This window comes from Cimex lectularius, unplaced genomic scaffold (assembly GCF_000648675.2).
Source record: "Cimex lectularius strain Harlan isolate CLEC.00 unplaced genomic scaffold, Clec_2.1 scaffold99, whole genome shotgun sequence".
Classification (NCBI taxonomy): Eukaryota; Metazoa; Arthropoda; class Insecta; order Hemiptera; family Cimicidae; genus Cimex; species Cimex lectularius.
The window spans coordinates 887975-907055 of record NW_019392713.1 but is presented as its reverse complement, the minus strand read 5'-3'; the positions used below and the strand labels follow the sequence as shown (position 1 = coordinate 907055).

The window sequence follows — 19081 nt, the reverse complement described above, 5'->3', positions numbered from 1 at the left end:
ATATCGTAGTAAGTTTTACTAACAATAAGTTTATTTTCGACCGGAATGTGCTTTCCTCCTGGTGTTGTGGCTAATTAGTTATTCAAAATGCAAATTTAATTATTGAAATAAAGGGTCATTGATTATTAAAAATATTAAAACATTAAAAAAATTGTTGAAACTAAAAATAATGTAAATGTTAAAATTCAAAATTGCCACAAAAAAGTATGAAAAAATATTATAATTAACAATGTTGTTAAAATAAAAGAAATTGAACTAAAATAATTCTCGAACACTCTAAATGAAGATATGAACGTGAAGAAAAATTCATTTGTTACTGCCAAGCTTCCGTCTTATTTTAAGGTCATCATCAGAGCCTAGATTAATGACACATTACGAAAAACATATTTGTACAATTGATTTAACAATTGTTTTTCATAATGTAAAAATGTGACTCCGGTACAGCATAAAATCCTTCGCTAAACAAGAAAAAACTGGCGTAACTCGAAATATGCCACTTTTCGTGAATGGTGACAGTACCATAGTACCTAGCAGCAGAGTCCACCTACAGTTGTCATTTTTCCTGTTGTATCACGCACCAGAATACTTAAAAAAACGAAATAATCCGGTTTTTATAATTTTTCGACTTGTGTCACTTTTCTTGTGGGTGCGCATCAGTTCAATTTCCCCGTATGTTATCACTGCCGGTTGTTTATGTCTCTGGCCCTTCTAATTTTGCTTTTCTTGGTATCTCTGTCTATTGCTACACTAATTTAATCTTTTTATTAGTGTGTTAAATAAAAGGTTTCTGTTAAATTTCAATATATTTCTGTTTTGATTAAAGAAAACCTTATTTAAGCTTTCTGAAAGTAACCTATCAAATTTGGTCATTTTTCTTATTGGGTTTTATCTTTTAAGACCAACACGCTAACATTTTTACACTTCATTCGTGCTAGTTTATAGATGCGTAATACACAGACCAACGTAATTTCAAAAAGTTAAACAATGCGTAGATAACTGCAGAACCTTAAGAATAATCGATAATTTTTAATATATGTAGAATTGTTCCGTCTTATTCTTGCTGCGTGTGTTTATCTTTTTTGAAACTTTATCTGAAGCTTTTGACCTAAAACAGCCGATTTAAGTGAGTTTCTGACCTAGATAACTATTATACAATGTTTTTGTCCTAAAATATCCCTTGTTCACCAAAATATTCAGAAATTCAGTTTATTTTGAACGAGTTTTGTTACAAAAATTTTAGTTGCACTAGGATTTCTGGTGTGATTATTTGGAAGTGTGATTTTTGATTTAAAAAGCAGGTTTTTGATCTAAAATATCCCTAAGACACTTATAGGATCAGAAGTCTGGACTTAAATGAGTGTTACTTAAGTAGTATTGTTTTCACATACTTTTGACCTACTGTTGTAGGACCACAGTTCAAATTAAATCTCAGATTCTGTTTTTCTGTTTTTACAAGCTTTGAATTTAAACAGTTAATTATAAAACGAGTTCCTAGCCAGAAAAGCATTCCTGTACAAGTTGATGGTCTATTCTAAATCATCCACAGGGTTCAATATCAGAAGGCTGTCTATTTTGGACGTAACTTAAACCTTCAGAGATAGTGAAAAACTAGACATTTAAAACCTTCTCGATATGAAAAATATAATATGATTATATGTTAATATTGATAATGTATTTAGCGAAAGCATTGCCCTAAAACCACCGATTTAAGGGGATTCTGATCTGAAATGGTATTGTACAAATACTTTTGCCTAAAATATCCCTAATCTACCGGAAAGTTCACTTCATCGTTTTTTTATAAGTTCTGTCTCAAAAATTGTAGTTCAACACGGAATTATTCTTTTTTTCGGTTTACCAAAAAAAAAGTTTTACAAAGTGTTTGACCTACTCTCATGCACTTAAAGAATCCGAAGTCCGAACTTAACTAACTTGTTATTTAAAAAGTCTTTTTCACATAGTTTTGACCCGCTGTTGTATGACCATAGTGAAAAATTCAGCTTTAAAACTCTGTTTTTGACCGAATGAAGTGGTTAAAAACGAGTCCCTGGCCTAAAAAGCAATTCCTGATCGTGTTTATGGTTTAAAATAGGACCAAATCGACGACGGTTTCAACCTAGCCTTCGGATTAATATTGAATTTGTGTGGAATAACTGAAAATTTTTCCAGAAAGTATAGGTCTAAGGTCATATTTGGCCTTGCGGATCCTCTTCTAGTCATTTAGTCTGCCTCTACGTTATCCAATATAACTTTGCGTCCTGGCACTGATGATATCATCGTGCTGTTGCATATCCCCACATTTTGGATGCATTCATTGACTATTTTATATATGATCATACTAGTACTTTAACTGTTTCTAATTGATAATATTGTTATCGGTAATTTTCTTCAATAGTTTGTTTTTTCATTTATTTTTTTTTATCTCACTGTCTATGGAATAGAAAGACAATAAGATAAAAAATGATCTTAATAGGATTTTTGTTGAAATTTCTTTAAGGCTTTCTGAAGTATAAGCGTTGATAACATGTATTTCAGCTTGAAAGACCGAGGTGCACTTTATTAAAGAGATCGGTGGATGTTTCAGTCTATATGAAATAATAATATTCAAAATCGAAAAAGTAAAAGTACATTTACAATAATACGTTTGCGTGATAACATGTTTATGATTTTCTCAATGTTATTAGCATATTATAAAAACGGAATTATTCATAGTCGATTTAATTTAATTCATAAATAATGATCCTTTAGAATTTTTAGGCTTTCCTTTTTAATTTCACTTTTTAAATGGTTAAATGTTACTCATGGATGTCATTTACGCTTGGATCTATTGATGCATGTATTATAGAGGTGAACAATTTTATTTCAACATGATATATGATGTCTACATAAGAATTTCTGAATTGTTTGTGTGTTTATTTGTTGTTAGACTGAAATATCTGATCTTCAAATAATATTTTTCAAATTTCTCGATACTAAAACGCTTATTTCCTTAACGTTTACACATTTAATATTGATCACATCTTATTGGAAATTTAACGTACTTTTCAACGGTCTCAACGGATTTGTCCAAGACCTTTTAGTTTTGGAGTTATTATTGTTTATTTGAAGTAATGTCGTGAAATCTTAAAAAATCAGAAAAAGTAAAATAACTCCTAAACTGTTGAGATTCGGACAATAGTTAATTAGACTTTTTGGTAGGTTTTTGTTTTGAATGTAGAATCTACTGGCAAAGTTTTTAACACGAGTAGCCGAACACCCTATATACTCTGTATGTCAAGTTGAGTCATGTCAAGTCAATATATCTTTTTGAAAAATTCCCATTATATCACCGATTGTTGTACTTTTATAAGAACTTGATAAACATGAAAGTGAGAATGTGGCAGCATACTTAATCCGCCGAGACGTACATGCAATGAGTATTTCGCCACATGTTGATGGCAGCGAGATGCCAATCGATCAAAGTGAATTTATATACATCAACATTACAAGAAAACACAAACCTGCATTCCATTAGCTGTGAGATTCGAAAAATTTCTATTGTTACATGAACACGTCTCGTTTTCCCATCTTACCACGTTACCACTTCCAATTGCACAACAAAGTCAACAGCTAGCGTTAGATTGTGCCCGTCCTTCGGCGGTGTTTCTTTCCGAAAGCTGATAAAAAGCCTCGCCTTTGTTTTGGACGGAAATTAGGCCGTTCAAAAACTAGGACGAGATATAAACTTGGCGAATCGGCAAAAAATGAATACGCCCTTTGAAAATATGCCGACTTCAAAAACCCCAAGCTACAAAATAAAATCGCTATCTTAATTTTTACAAAGAGTTTTTACGAAAGGAGCAGAAAATTTTGCATAAGAAATAATGGTCTGATAATGGTCAAACGGTCTCCTGTATAATTCGGGATGTGTTGGGAACCTGATCGCCATGATCAGTGATAATATCGCAATCTTTTGTTTTTCTTCCTTTCTCTCAAAAAATCGTATAAAAATTAACCTCTTTTTTCTTTGAAATTGCCAGTTCCATTTTTTTATTTGAAGAATAGACATACATAGAAATAGAAAAATAGATTAATTTTTCACTGAAAGCTTTGAATTGTGAGATCCTAGCTAATAAAACATTTATAAGTTATTACATTATTTTGAAATTTGTCTGTTTAGAATTTTGAAAATTGGTCTTAATTAGCGAGTTAAAATCACCCATGATTTCTCTGCATTTTTTTAATGGTTCGCTTATTTTCGCTGTTACTTTTTAAGTAAACACATGCCGTTTATTATTACAAACATGTAAATCAACCGCCTGAAACAGTAAACTTTCATTATCTTGAAACTAGATAACTGACATTTTCCTAAATCTGCGTAGTACTATCTTTTAAAACTAAAGTTTTAGTGTGGCTATTTTAATTTAAAGGTCAAACACTGCTCATTAGATTCTCACACAAACATGTTGGGTAAAACAGATTTAATATTTGCTTAACAATGATTAGGTCGGACAGTTGAGAACATCTATGAATGCCGATTTGTCTCTGATCTGCTTACTTATCTTTTAATACTTGGTAAAAGATTGTATGGCAAAAAGACATACAAACGGTAAGTCAGAAAATAAAAACAGGCGTTATCATTGTTCAGTTGAAAAATTCCTGTTCCCTCAAGATCTCACCCTGTTTAAAATCCTGAATGATTATAGGCCACATGCCGACGTAAAGCTAACTTTTTAGTCGTAAATTAATTTAAAACCTTCTTGGTCAAAAATTTGTACAAAATAGTCATTTTAGTTCACAAGATCCTAAGCTAAAGATCGAACAGTCGTGAATTCTCACAGATTTCACTATTTTATGGAGTTTTTCCAGCCAAAGAAGTAAATGATTTAGTTAATTACTGCAATTATTTGTAAATTTTATTTTGCTGCTTGTATCATGTAAGTTATATCATTATTATTTTTACTCTGTGGCAGGAAAAACTCCATAAAATAAGTGATACATGAGATAATTGAAAGTTCAATACTAGCAACATAAACAACTAATGACGTTTTTGGCCAAAATTTTCGTCCTACTATATTATAAAACTATAGTTTTCCTATGACTATTTTAATTCAAATGTTAAACACTTCTCATCCTCAGATTTTGGTCAGAACAAGTCTAATTGTTAGCTAAACAATGCTTAGTTGGTCAGTTGTACTTTTCTAAGTTATCGGTCGTTTGTGGCTTCGTCTCGGTACGTCAAATTTTGCGTCCCTTGTTATCTCTGTTCATTATATTTAATGAAATTTATATCAGATACGTTTGATTAGTGAGTCAAATAAAAGGTTTCTGGTTAAATTTTCTTACTTTTCTGTTCTGATGGAAGAAAACTTTATTAAGCTTTCTGTAACAATTGTTTAAACTTTTTCTTTTTTTTCTTCTTCTTCTGTTTTATCATTTTAAAAACAATACACTAACATTCTGTGTGCTATTTTATGAACACGTAATACATAGACCAACGTAATATCAAAAGCTAAACAATTGCGCGGATAACAGCTAAACAAGAAGATTAATAGATAATTTTCGTATATGATATTTTATTATTGTCTTGTTATAATTGTCTATGTCGAGGGAAAGCTTCTGGCCTAAAACGGCCATTTAAATGATTTTATGACCTAAAAAGCAGTTGTGCAAAGGTTTTTTGATTTAAACTAATCCTAATACAATTAGATGTATTACAAGTCCGGATAAAACGGAGTTTGTTAGTTAATGAGTATTTTTTCAAATATTTTTGACATACTTTGTTGTAGGACCGTAGTGCAAATTTAGCATCAAAATTCTGTTTTAACAGGTTTCGAACTAAAGGGTTGTTTGTAAACCGAATTCCTGACCTAAAAAATCAGCGAATTTATTCCCTAAAACATACACCTTTGTATCATGCAACAAGATTAACACTTTTACACTTCATCATTCGGGCATGTGCTAGTTTATAGGTGCGTAACACGCAAACCAACGTAGTATCAAAAAAGCTAAATAATTGCGTAGATCACTGCAGAATCTGAAGAATATTCGATAATTTTTTTGAAATATATATATTTTTGTTAGGGTCTTGCTATTGCTGCGTATGTTTAGTTTGACGCTTTTCACCTAAAACAACCGTTGTAAGTGAGTTTCTGACCTAATTAGCCGTTCTAAAAATCCTTTTGGCCTAAAATATCCCTAGTTCACCAAAAGATTAAGAAGTTCAATTCATTCGTTAAAAAGCAATGTCGTACAACTTTACGTTCTAAACATCCTCAGTACAACTTCACTATTTAATGGCCGTCTATTTTGGGTAAAAAACTTAGAGTTGAAATTTGAAATGATGTTGATAATAATACCCTTTTTATGATAAATTGTTAGGCCAGAGTAGGTTTCAGGGTAAATCTATTCATACTGGTTTGATTTATTAATTTCATTGGCTTTTATCTTTCTTAGAAATTGTTTGACCTCTTACACATCCTAAACGATTTATTTTATTATGTGTACTGATTAATGGTTTTCTTTCATTAGAGATTGCTTTTTCGTAATTGTATCGTGTATTGTGACGATCTTTGCAACTTTATATATTATTTACTTAAAACAGCATTGTTGAATGTGGGGGCGATTTGTTAAATTTTACTGTAAAATGGGTTCTACATCTATCCTAGAGTTTTACGTTTGGGGTTTTTCAAACAGAGCTTTTTTAGACGAGCTTATCTATTATTTTTGAACATCAAAAAAAAGTAAATTACCGAACAAGTTATTACTCTCGTTCGCTGCAATTTACGCGTATCTTTGACCGTGGAATTTTACGGTTCGAAACGTTCGTGCTTCCGGTCAAAGAACAGTTAAATATCTTTAATTTCGACTTCTTCTTGCTCGAATTAACTTTTTTTAAAAAGTTCATTCGTTATTTATTGACACCTTTGTCATCTTTCAGTAAAAACTGTGTTTATTGTCTTTAAATGTACATTTAGGTGAAGTATTTAAAAAAAAATAAATACCACTTTATATTGTTATGAAGAACGATCGCAAATTTCTCCACAATAATCCTTGCTTTGCAGTCAAAAGGGTTTTCTGTAAACAAGGTTAAAGCAAAACAAACTTCCTTGTCTTATTTCCATTCATTGTCGAGGTTTGATACAAATTAGCTAAATATTTTAGTTAAATGGATTTATATTTTAATTATTTAGTGATTTGAATTTTTTTATATAATCCTATATAACTGCCTAGGGAGGTACTTTGTTTCTACTCTACTGTGAAAATTAAAAAAGAAAGAAAGAATTTAGCAATTAATTGAAAACATATTAACATATTAAACATATTAAAAAAAACTTATACGTGCTGTACAATCATATTAAAAAAAACTTATACGTGTTTAAAGTGGTTGTCCTATTTTCCAGGTGTTGTTTTATTATATTTTTTCTTTATACAAGGTGTCCCATGAACTGACGTCTCAGGAACTATTTTACATATCAAATTGGACTAAAAAATCTCTATTGTGCAAAGTCTAATCCTCAAGTGTATTCAAGATATTTCGCTGTTTTGGTTACTTCAACCTTTCCCAACTTTATTCCATATCCTCTCTTATCTCGTAAATCGTTAATCTTAATGTAAATTTTATTACGCAGAGAAAGGAACATTGAAAACCCTAGGGCGTTAATTTTTTATTTATTTATTTAACTATAAGGAAGTTTTGGTCTAAGATGTATTTAAGGATTAAAAGCTTCAATTATGATTTTATGCAGGCCAGATCCAAGGTGATTTCCGATTGTAATCTCGAACACCCATTACAGTTGATTATGTTTACCTGGTCAAATACAAACAGTCGCTTTCACAACGTTGAACATCAACCTAAGCACCATGTACTTTACTTCCTAAGCACACCGTAATCCACCCCTCTCCCTGAACGTACACCTTTTTGGTTTCTTCGTTCCCCATTGGCTTTGGTATTTGTTTTGTTTGTGTTTCTTGGTTTTAAAGGTCACCTTTAAATGGAAACAAAGACCACTCCGTTCCATTATCTATTGAATAATCTGGTTTATTGTGATGAGAACATTGTCAGATAATTAATAGGGGGCCATTAACCTCCAATTGGAAGCGTGATGACAGGATCAAGTGGATAACAAAGGTAACGTGTAATTAATGTCGATATTTTATGGTTTTATTATTGTTTATTTGAAACTTATTATTGTTTTCCTGTTTTGTGAAGAGTTGTTTTAACACAAGCTTACTGTGTCGAGCATCTCTAGAGTTTATTCACTTCTTCTTTTGTCTTTTTTCAATCCATTCTGATATGGATGATTCTACGTTCGTTTTTGTGTTCCCAAGAATAGGTTCCGGGCCTTGCAGATCCTCCTCTTGCCAATTTGTCTGTCTTTTCCTTACCCAAAACTTCTTTGGGCCCAGGTACCCAAGATATGTTGTTCGTGTTTCCCAGGCTTTGAAGATTTTCATTCATTGACTAATTTTGAGGCGATATTTTACATGCAAATGCTTTAAAAGTAGCTCTTATTCGATGATATGAGGATTTTTTTGTAAGTGTAACCTTTATTACGTCTAAGGTACAAGCGTTGATGGCATGCTTCTAGTTAGTTGTAAGATCAGTCATTACAGGGCCTTGACAGATTGACCTGTTTTTTTATGTCTTTTTAGACAATTTGTTGTCTTTGATTTAAAAACGATTGATTTAATAATCGTCGTACCTAATTTAGGCTTATTTGCAAGTTTGTCCTTTTTTTCATTACTTTATCCAGTCCTGGTATCAAAAAGATGCCTGAAATTTGTTAATTTTTTAATCATTCTTACGATGATACGGCAACCATACTAAACCCCACCAATTCCATCATGAGACAACAAAAATAAAGGTAAAAATAAGATAGTTGTAAGTAGATAAATTGTTAATTCTGTTTGCTTACTTGAATATTAATAGTTATTATTAATATTTCTCTGCAAGTGCTGAAACCTGTGTAAAGCTCAATGGTATTTTTTTTTTGAAATTGCATCTTTCAAAACTTTTATTACGGAATGTCAAGTTGTCGTTTAGGCGTGAATAATTCGAATAAGATTGTTTTCCTTCCCGAAGCACGAGAGCGATTCGGTGATGATATCAACGAAATATTTCTCCAAGGACATTCCGGCCCCTCTCGGCATCCTCAGGAGCGAGGATGATCGTGACAGCTATGATCTCACCCTCCTAGGACGAGGATGAAGCCCTCGGCCATTTTTCAAACTTCAATTATCCGTGATCGATCGACAATTCAAGAATTTCTCGAGTGAATGCCGGAACTGTACTTCCCATTGAGCCAAAAAAAAGAGAAAAAAAAGGAAAAAGCAGTTTTCATCCTGTTGTGTAAGTTGTTGAAAGAAAATGAAATTAATCGAAGTGCACTTTAGTCTTACTTTACTAGTTTTTGTAAATAAACTGAATACTCAACAAGGCCCTTGGTGTTTATGAGATGATCCAGTGTAGTATGTAGAAAGTAGAACAAATAAACAATAAGAAGAAAAACGTGCCACAGACATTAATTACTATGTTATTATTTTAAAAAATCATGAATCATTTATCTATTTAGTCAGGAATGAGGTACGTTCCATTTCAGCTGCAATCTTTTTCGAAGTGTCATCAACGAAATAAGCCCTTGCTTGTTAGGCAAAAAATCGAACCCCATTTCTATTCAAAGATGCGAACCGATTTTTCTTGATATCAGCATTCAATCTGTCGAACCCGGACCGGCGTTTGATGGATATGTAATTTCTTTATCAGGACCGAGTCCATAAAGGATTTACCTCCAATCCCGGCGAATAGATTTATTTGGGAGTACCTTTATGTTTAGTTTGATTGGAAGAATAAAAATTTCGTATTCATTATCTAATCTTTGACAAAGTGGATCGTTATCTAAGCGTTTGGATAAGAAAAAAACGTAAACAAAAATTTATTTAGAAATCGTGAGATGTGGTCTGGTGTGATGTAGGTTTCAGAAAAACATTTTCTTTATCGTGCCAACGTTTCGATCTTTATTGAGTTCTGAAGATAATCTCAATAAAGATCGAAACGTTGGCACGATATTTTTCTGAAACCTACATCACACTAGACCGCATCTCACGATTTCTAAATAAATATCGATTAACGGTCACTAATCACCACACATTTAAACAAAAATACTACCCCATTCAATCAGCCTGACATTTATTTTTATTAACAATAGCTTTCGAGCTTTGGGAAGAAAAACAATTTTATTAAGTCTTATATCTTAAATCTTATATCTTATCTTAATCTTAGTAATGATAATTATATTGATAATGACTATTAATAGTAAAGAGAAAGAATGTGTGAATATAATTTATTAGCGTGAAAATTAGGTCACATCTCCAAGTACCCAAGGAATATTGAGTACTCTGGGGTAGTGTGAATGCTTACTAACCTTACTATCATGTTTTTATCTTGTCTCTGTACTTCTTTCCCTTCTGTACTTCTTTCCGTATTTTAACTATTTACATTCCTACAACCATGTATGTAGAGTTTTTGTTCCTTATTTCTTTATTCATTTATTTTGATAGAAGGATCATTCAGAGTCATTTGCGATTGCATCCAGGCCTGCCAGACATCGGGGAAAATAACAAACTTACACTTGTTTGGGGACCAGAGTGTACAGGGCAACAAGGAGGGTGATAAATTGGCCGAGGAAAGTACAATCAGGACACCTATTTACTCCCCCCCCCCCTTTTGTGGCATAAAATATTCAAATCAGAGATCCATCAGATTATAGGTTAAGAATAAGCCTTTAATTGCATAGAATATAATGTATTCCAAGATAGAGATATGTGAAAAATTTCACTAAAGGACTGTCATAGAACAACAACGTACAAATATTTGGATCTAGTATAAAGCCTTAAGATTAATGAAGATGGACAATGATGGAGATTCCACAAAACACTAATATCGGTTGTGGTGAACAAGGTTATATATAAATAGGCCATCTCCTTTTAAATTTATCCATTGTGGTATAGGCATGTTTTGTAATAGTTTTTTTATAAAAGATGCATATTTCCTTTTCTTTACATACTACACAACTAATCATTTAATGGCCTTCTATCTTAACCCACCCTGTTAAATAAAAGAAAGTTCCAGCAATGGTCGGTTCCATTCTCCATTTCCTCTCGGTCTGACAGATCTGTCATATTTGTATATGACTATGCTATTTGAACAGATAGTGATAAATAGAATAAATAAAAAAATCTACTCACTGTAAAGGAGCCAATTCCTATTGTGAAAATGTTTTTTGATAAATATGTTTCTATTTCTTAAAAATAATAATTGTAAAAAACATATATATACACATTATATATATAAACGNTATATATATATACATTATATCTTAAAACAACAATATATACATCTTAAAACTTAAAAAAAAAACCAACATCTTAAAATGTTGGTACTGAGTCAAAGAAATTTGAAACATTTATTAAAAATTTAATTATTTTAATTTGTAGACATCTTTAAGATTGTTTTACTCTAATGATGACCTTTACAATAATGAATTTACAATAAAAATTTAATCTAAATTATAACGAGTTAGTCGCACAGTCTAAAAAAAGCATACTTGTTTTCAACAGAGCTATATGAGATAATCTATTTATTATTAAAAATCACAGTGAAAATATACAATAGGTTTTTAAAAGGTAGTTAATCCCTTGGTAATACGAACCAACTATTTTATCACTATGCTTAATGTATTTTTTAAAATCTAAAATACAACAATATAGTATATACATTTTTTTTAATATCCATAAATAATACTATTTCTACTCATTAAAATAAATATTTATTTAGTGTAATGTATTAATAATCACGTTTTTCCAAAACAATTTGATGAGCAGGTCACCAAGTCAAATTTAATTTTTTTATTTTATTTTAAAAAATAATACAATCTGTTAAAAATATCACACATTCTAAAATCTAGTGTACCTAACACTTATAGTATTTAAATTTTATAATATACAATAAATAAATGCTAGTAGATGTATTTTTAAACATTATAACTGTTTTTATTACACAATTCAATTTTTTTAAAATTTACTGTGTTCTGGGGAAAATATGCATCTCTTCAGAACATTATTTTTAAAACTTGATTAAAGCTGTTTATTTTAAGTACACATTCAACTTTCATTTACTCATTTATTTGCTTTGTTTTGTTTGTCATCCCAAATTGTATAAATAATCTATGCTACACGAATGGACATCTGTTAGTAATAATTTTTCATTTTTCCAATTGACTACCTAGGGGACGTTTTACAAATGATGAACGTCTATGCTGGGACAGTCTTCCAAAAGCTCTTACACATTAATTTTTTTTTCAAGTACTACATTAATCTAATCAGAAGTGTTCTGATTGAACTAAAATTCTGAATAAATGATAAACTTTCTAACATCAACCATTCCTTTAGAGTAACAGTTCTCAACCCTTTCCGCATATCTCCTAATGGTTTGGATCCCCAAAGTATACCATGGCCATTCTCGACTTAACTACCCATTCCGTCCACAACCTGAAGAAAGTACATGCATTTTCATAAAATGAACATGAAGAAGACAGTAGTACAGATTATCAAGTAAATCACACACATCGACAAAAAACAAACACTCTACAGGACACCACTATGGGGCACTACTATACAGATGAGAACTATAGGGCATCGCTAAACCTTCCAATATCTAAAGAATAAAATCATTCCAATGCTCAGTACTTTGCCAACACTCCCTACTACACTTCCCTTCACAATGTCCTCCAAGTTTACTCCTTGTACCCATAATTGTTATTTATTTATTAAAATATTGTATTTATTAGAAAGTGTATTCAAAAGGATTAACCAGCAAGGGGGAGACCTATTAGATTAGATAAATTAATAATAAAAAAAATTTCCCTTCTTCCTTGGGTCTTCCCTTTCAGGGCAAGGTCGAAGGAAGATGTTAAGCACAATAAGATCCCCTAAACTTGCATCCCATTTGAATTAGTTTAGTGGCCATGGTCCGCCGGTATGGGGTCTCCCTTAGGTACGGCGGGAAGGTGGATGGGAAAAAAAATGTCCTCCAAATATTTTTTTGTTAAAAACCAAATCACAGATTTTCAAATGATCAATAGTAACTGTTTAGAAAAGCTGGGAGAACAATAATGGTTATTAGCTCTACTCAGAATATATCAATGTCAAATGAGAAAAGTGTATTTTGTAATAAAGTTTGTAATAAAAATAAATAAATAAATAAAAATGATAATAAATAAAAGCAAGCTATTGTTCCGCAAGGCAGGACAACGACAGTTCTAACATGTAAATCAAAACCTATGTGATCGATAAAATCAAGAACACCTAGACTGCCTGGTGCCTGGTACACTGAGTGGCAGATCCAATTAAGTGAGCAAAAAAGCCATCATGTTTACACTCAGCCTTCAGATCTACCCAGTACTAATAATAACAAGATAATTCCTACATCCAACTAAGTTGGCCTTAATTTAAATAAATGACTCCACCTAAAACCTTAGTTCTTAAAGGACCTTAAATTAATGTTTATCTCCTTTTTTTGTATTTTATTTCTTATTTTTATTATACTTATTGTATATTATTATTACATAACAAAGTAACTGCCCCATGGATTTCCAGGAATCACAGGTGGAGCCCTACAAAGTTGATTAAAAGGTTCCATTTTGCTGGTTCGGTCGTCTTCCACCGAAGAAACTCAATTTTGAAAACAGTAAGTGCTGACTGAAGCAAAGATAACCCCAAGACCTCCTAATCAATAGTAAGTAACTATTTAGAAAAGGTAAGGCATTGTAACAATCGAAATCATGAATATGTAATTCAAGTTGTCAAGGCAATTTTCCAAAATTTACTTTTTATGTGTACACCCAGGTTGAGAACCATTGCTTTAAAGAATTCAAAAATCATATAAATGAATTAAGTTTGAATTGAGTCAACAATCATGCTTATAAGAACAATTGATGAATTTGGTGTTCCTCCTATATTTTCTAAATAAAATTTCATTCTGGAAGGCCCTGCCACTTTATTTCACATTATATAAATTATTTTTTTGTTTAGTTTACTACTTTACCTAGCTAATATTTATATCTTAAACATCATTAAAACATTATATATCACCACATAGTTTGCTTTCCAAATATTGTTAATTTGTAAAATATTAACAAGACAATTTAATTCAATAATTTGAAGAAAAAAAGTTTTACACTTAAATATAAATTGTTATAAAATTTTTGTACACCCACAAATTATAGAAATAAAAGACAAACTTGGGTTTTATACAATGAAATAATATTATTTTTCCTGTATTTCTTAGTATAATGTTAATGGTAACATCAGTTTCACACCTATTCACAGCTATGACTATGAAACTTACATTATAAAACAATTAACAACTTTGTGAGCATGTCATCTTGTTGGTATGATGTCAGGCGATATGGACGAGATATCTGTTCTAAACAGGACGCCTAAGACATGCCTCTGCTTCGGGCGACACCACAATACTTCCTAAAACATTAAAATTAAAATGAATACGTTAACTCCTCCTAAAAGATTTTCTAAACAATATATACATACAAAAACTATAACAATCTTTTTAGAAACGGAGATTATTACACACACACACACACACACACACATACACACACACCCACACAAAATGATGGACACAAAGCCTGTTTGTACCCCAATAGATAGAACCTGGAATGTTATAAGAATCTCAGGCTAAGCCATAATATAAATTAAAGCTTCACTGAAGATGGGAAGAAGATGAAGGGCATTTCATTTGTGTGAAATCTAAAACTGAGAGAGTAGATTAAGTTAGTAGATTAGTAAAGTGATCAACTGCCAATCAAAGTTGATTGTTGGTCTGCATGTTAGTGAACAACATCTGCCAGACATATTGGACTGGGTTCAGCTTACACTCCAGATTTAGATCAAGTTCGTCATTGAAGAAAGTGTGAAACTGAAACATGCTTGAGTGACATCAAAACCTGCAATTGTATGTGGACCCAGTAAATGAACCAGTGTCGATTTGGCAAGTGTCAATCAGTTCAGGTTACCTGTATATACATAAACACATACACTTCTTGCAGCCTTCTGGCAATTTATAACAGCTTTTCTGTAATTTATAATAAATTGTCAGCAGGCCTTGGATGTTTTGGCTCTTGGTTTCTATCCTCCACCTCCAAGCCCCATCAATAGCTAGGTTATTTTAGCCCCCCCAATGCAATCTGTTTTTAGATCCAAATCCACTCACACTCTCACTCTTAAATACAATATTTCCTATATACCGATCACTCAGAGAGGTGGAAATACTTGATATTCTTTCATGACCCTCCACACATAACTAATCTAATTGAGGGTAAATGGGATATTCAATATTCTGCCATTGCGGCTATTGGCGTGAATCCACGCTAATAAATACATTTATTTTCAATATACACAAAGAAACACAAGGCAAGATATCTATAAAATATTATATAAAGTGAAACAACCCTGTTTTTTTCTAAAAATCAGATCAGGGGACCCAGTAACTCGCTCCTATGCACAATTTTCATGTTAGGTACTGCTTTGCTACATGCTTTCATATGGAGCCTAGGAATAGTACTCTTCAATTAAGTGTTGCACATTGAGCAATGTTTCTCTACATACTGGACACAGTTGGCTTTGGCCCAAAAATATCTGTGTTTCAACCTCACATGACCTCTTCTTAATCAGTTGAGGATAATCTTTCTTCTATGGTTCAGATCCTCCGAGACCTCTTGATATGAGAGTGTTTCACTGCTAATCAGGCCCGTCGATGCTGCCAATTTTTTTAAATTATATACTTTATTACATTTTAGCTTGAGAGGGCTGAATTGCTGGGGTCAGGTTCAAAGTTTAGGGACATCCTGACCTTAACTTTCCGTTATATTACCCTCCAGGTATAAATATAGTAAAAATGATAATCTTTTCATGTTTTACCATTGTGATATTTGACTTCACACTTCTGAAGAGCGTCCAAAAGTTCACACCAGCTTTCTTTATTTCTAGGGTCTGCTGGACCCCATTCTGGAGTTGGTTTTATAGCTTCACGCATTTTCTGTTAATAAAACAAACGTAATATTAATCCTTAATTAATATAAATATATATAAAAACTTACTCCCATGAATGTGGTACTTTTTGTTTTGCACAAAACTACTATAGCCCAAAGTGGGATTTGTAGTGTTGAAATACCGGCTAATGCCCAGCCAATCCCATCTGCCCAGTCAGGGTAATCATAGTTCTCATATCTCAACGGCTTATATACAATTAAAGAGTAGACAAAAATGACCTGAAAATAAAATCATTTCACTTGATGAAGCATCAAAGTTGATAATGTACTTATTGGGGCGAAAAATATGATCCCTGACGCATGTGCAAGCAATTTCAACAACTCAAGCTAACAGAAAATTAATGAAAAACAATGGACTAACTACTTTCTTAAAGACTAAAGGTGATACAGGCAGAACTGGAAGTGCAAATTTTTTAATATGATTTGAGCAAGATTTGAAAATGAAAAAATTAATGAATTAATTAATAGACAATTAAAATTGTAAAATTTTGTGTTCCTTTCTTGTTATGTCTGAGTGTATGTTTTGTCTATATTATAACATTATCCAAAACACTCACCTGAAAAAAATCCACTTGCCAGCATTCTTTGCATTTTTAATTATTTAAAAAATTAATCATAAAAACAAATAACTGAATGGGAACTAAATTAGAGAAAGATTATATTTTAATAACACAAGTGCTTTGACTTTATGTGACTTTTCTCAGGATTCTACATGCCCCAAAAAAAAAAGATTGGTTAAGTCGAAATTCTAACAGATGTATGTACACTTCAAACAATAAAAAATCTTTACAATTTTGTTTATAACAAAGAAATATGTGTATAATAGAACCTTAATCAATTAATATAAAATAATAACTTAAGAAAAAATAAGTACAGAAGAAAAAATACATCCCATAAAATTAAACATAATGAAAAAAGTGATGTGTTTATGGAATAATTATTGTAAACTAAAGCCACAAATTATATGTCCAATATAATACAATAATACAAGTGCTTTTTAAACTTAAAAAATATTTTCTGGTTGTAAAAAAAATTACAAATTGCCTTTTTTTTGTCAGAAGCTGTGGCAGTAAAGCAGCATAACGATTTTCTGGTGATCTTGCCAAACTTTTTTCATAAAATAAGTATACTAAATATTGATTTTGTAATAAAACAAATTGATTTTGCATGCTTCATTACATTCTTGAATTTTAAAACATTCCAAAGTGCTTGAAATACTTTGGTGGCAAATCAGTATAAAATTGAATGTTTACAAAGGACAATTTTTCTTCTCTCTCTCTCTCTCTCTCTCTCTCTCTCGCTCGCAAGATTTAATTTAAAGAAAAACTGTACTATTTACTACTTATGAAAACTTATATGTTAAAAATGTTTTCAAGAAGAGTAAATATTCATAAAAATAGTTTTAAAAATTAATCTTTCTATATAAAAAAAATCATTCATCAAACTGGAGAAAAAATATATTTGTAAAAAGATTTAAGCTTTATAAAGATAAACAGTTTTATAGAAAAATTGTAATAGTGAAATATTTTCTACTGAGCAAATAGAAAAAAAAGTGTTGTAACAATGCTTTGTTTAAAATTGAAGTTTAGCCCCAAACGTAGTGGCTAGGCAAATGCTAAGCACAATTTAACTACCTTCTACATCTAGAAATTTTGCCTGACTGTTGGTATGCCGAGAGGATCTCTGCAAACGCATATGACCATTCTTGGAAAACTTCCCCAACTTTGGAAAAATTAAAATTATTATCTTTTGGTTTGTTTTTTGAAACAAATTTTTAATTTTTTGTGTGGTTGACTTCCATGCTGTGAATTAGCAGACATATTTTTTTTTTGCTTGGTAGGAATTGGAAGTCGAGAAGGTTATTAAAGATATAAATATTTAAAACGGGTCATTTAATACTTACACCAAGAATCACAGGTGCAAAGAAAACCCACGTTATCCTCCAATAACAGCTAGGTTGAAAACCAAGCATAAATTTCATATCTCTGCATAGGTTTTTCAAACCTAAAAAATGAAAAATAAATTTGATATAATATTTATTAACAGAAAACATATTTTATTTACATTAAAAAAAAGATCTACTTACCATATATCCACACTAAAGCTATGCTTTCAGCAATTGCAATAAATAATACTGCCATTCCACCACCATAAACATCCATTAATGTTAAAACATAATTACCACCCTGAAAATTATTGTAATATATTTTTTAAATTAATTCATTAACTTTTCAATTGTAAAAATTTTACTCACATAAGTGACACATGAAAGTCCCACCGTATAGCAGACTATTGCAGTTACGATACAAAATGTTAATTTATGTTGTCGAAGAATGGGAAATTCGTCTGATAAGCTGGTTAAAACATTTTCTAACAAAGCAAACTAAAAACAAAAAAATTGATGTAAACAAAAAATGTATATTACAAAAAATTCTTTATTACAGACCTCACTATCTAAACCGAGAATGAACAGCATAAGAAAGAAAAGAATAGACCAAAGTTGTGGCACTGGAAGCCTAAGCAAAGCCTCTGGGTAAGCAATAAATGCTAATCCTGGACCTTCTTTAACAACGTGACTTATTGGCACATTGAGATCATGCGCCATGGCTCCAAGAATAGAGAAAGTCACTATACCAGATATAATGCTTGTAATGGTGTCCATCACACTCACAACAAGGGCATCTCTGCAATAAAACAATCCACAAATACTTAAAAATTTGTATATAAATATTATTAAGATTAACTATTAAAAATTATTATAAAAATTATTAAATTATTAATTAAAATTGAAATTTATTTATTAAATTATTAATTGAAATTATTATTAATATTATTAAGATTAAGATTACTATGATCTAAATATTATCTACAATGATTATAAGAATGAAATATTGAAATATCTTTTTATAATCAATTGTTACAAGTTCTACATATTACTTTTTTTTGGCAATAATGCAATTGTAATTATTAAAAAAATA

General features: G+C 31.1%; 2 protein-coding genes and 1 long non-coding RNA gene across 4 annotated transcripts in view; 1 reads left to right on the top strand and 2 right to left on the bottom strand.

Moving 5' to 3' along the window:
- The window catches only part of LOC106662182 (sodium-dependent nutrient amino acid transporter 1-like), a 79704-nt gene extending 71833 nt beyond the window's left edge, over positions 1 to 7871 (bottom strand). The window contains exon 1 of the mRNA XM_024226464.1: positions 7787 to 7871. The gene's annotated coding sequence lies outside the window, so the exon portion shown is untranslated. The remainder of the gene's footprint in view (positions 1 to 7786) is intronic.
- Positions 7872 to 7968: 97 nt separating this feature from the next.
- LOC106662198 lies at positions 7969 to 18638 on the top strand. The gene is made up of 3 exons (XR_001339857.2): positions 7969 to 8107; positions 13633 to 13771; positions 18548 to 18638. It is a non-coding gene; the product is annotated as an uncharacterized LOC106662198 (long non-coding RNA).
- Positions 14248 to 19081, bottom strand: part of LOC106662168 (sodium- and chloride-dependent glycine transporter 2-like) — a 55661-nt gene continuing 50827 nt past the window's right edge. The window contains exons 8-14 of one of the 2 annotated variants that reach the window (XM_014386019.2): positions 18550 to 18787; positions 18358 to 18486; positions 18190 to 18289; positions 18007 to 18107; positions 16152 to 16322; positions 15973 to 16090; positions 14248 to 14514 (exon numbers count right to left, since the gene is read on the bottom strand). In XM_014386019.2, the coding sequence (XP_014241505.1) occupies positions 14462 to 14514; positions 15973 to 16090; positions 16152 to 16322; positions 18007 to 18107; positions 18190 to 18289; positions 18358 to 18486; positions 18550 to 18787 (910 nt within the window). In that variant the 3' untranslated portion in view covers positions 14248 to 14461. Of the gene's footprint in view, positions 14515 to 15972; positions 16091 to 16151; positions 16323 to 17737; positions 17826 to 18006; positions 18108 to 18189; positions 18290 to 18357; positions 18487 to 18549; positions 18788 to 19081 lie in introns of those variants that run through there. The other variant, XM_014386037.2, reaches the window with a different exon arrangement.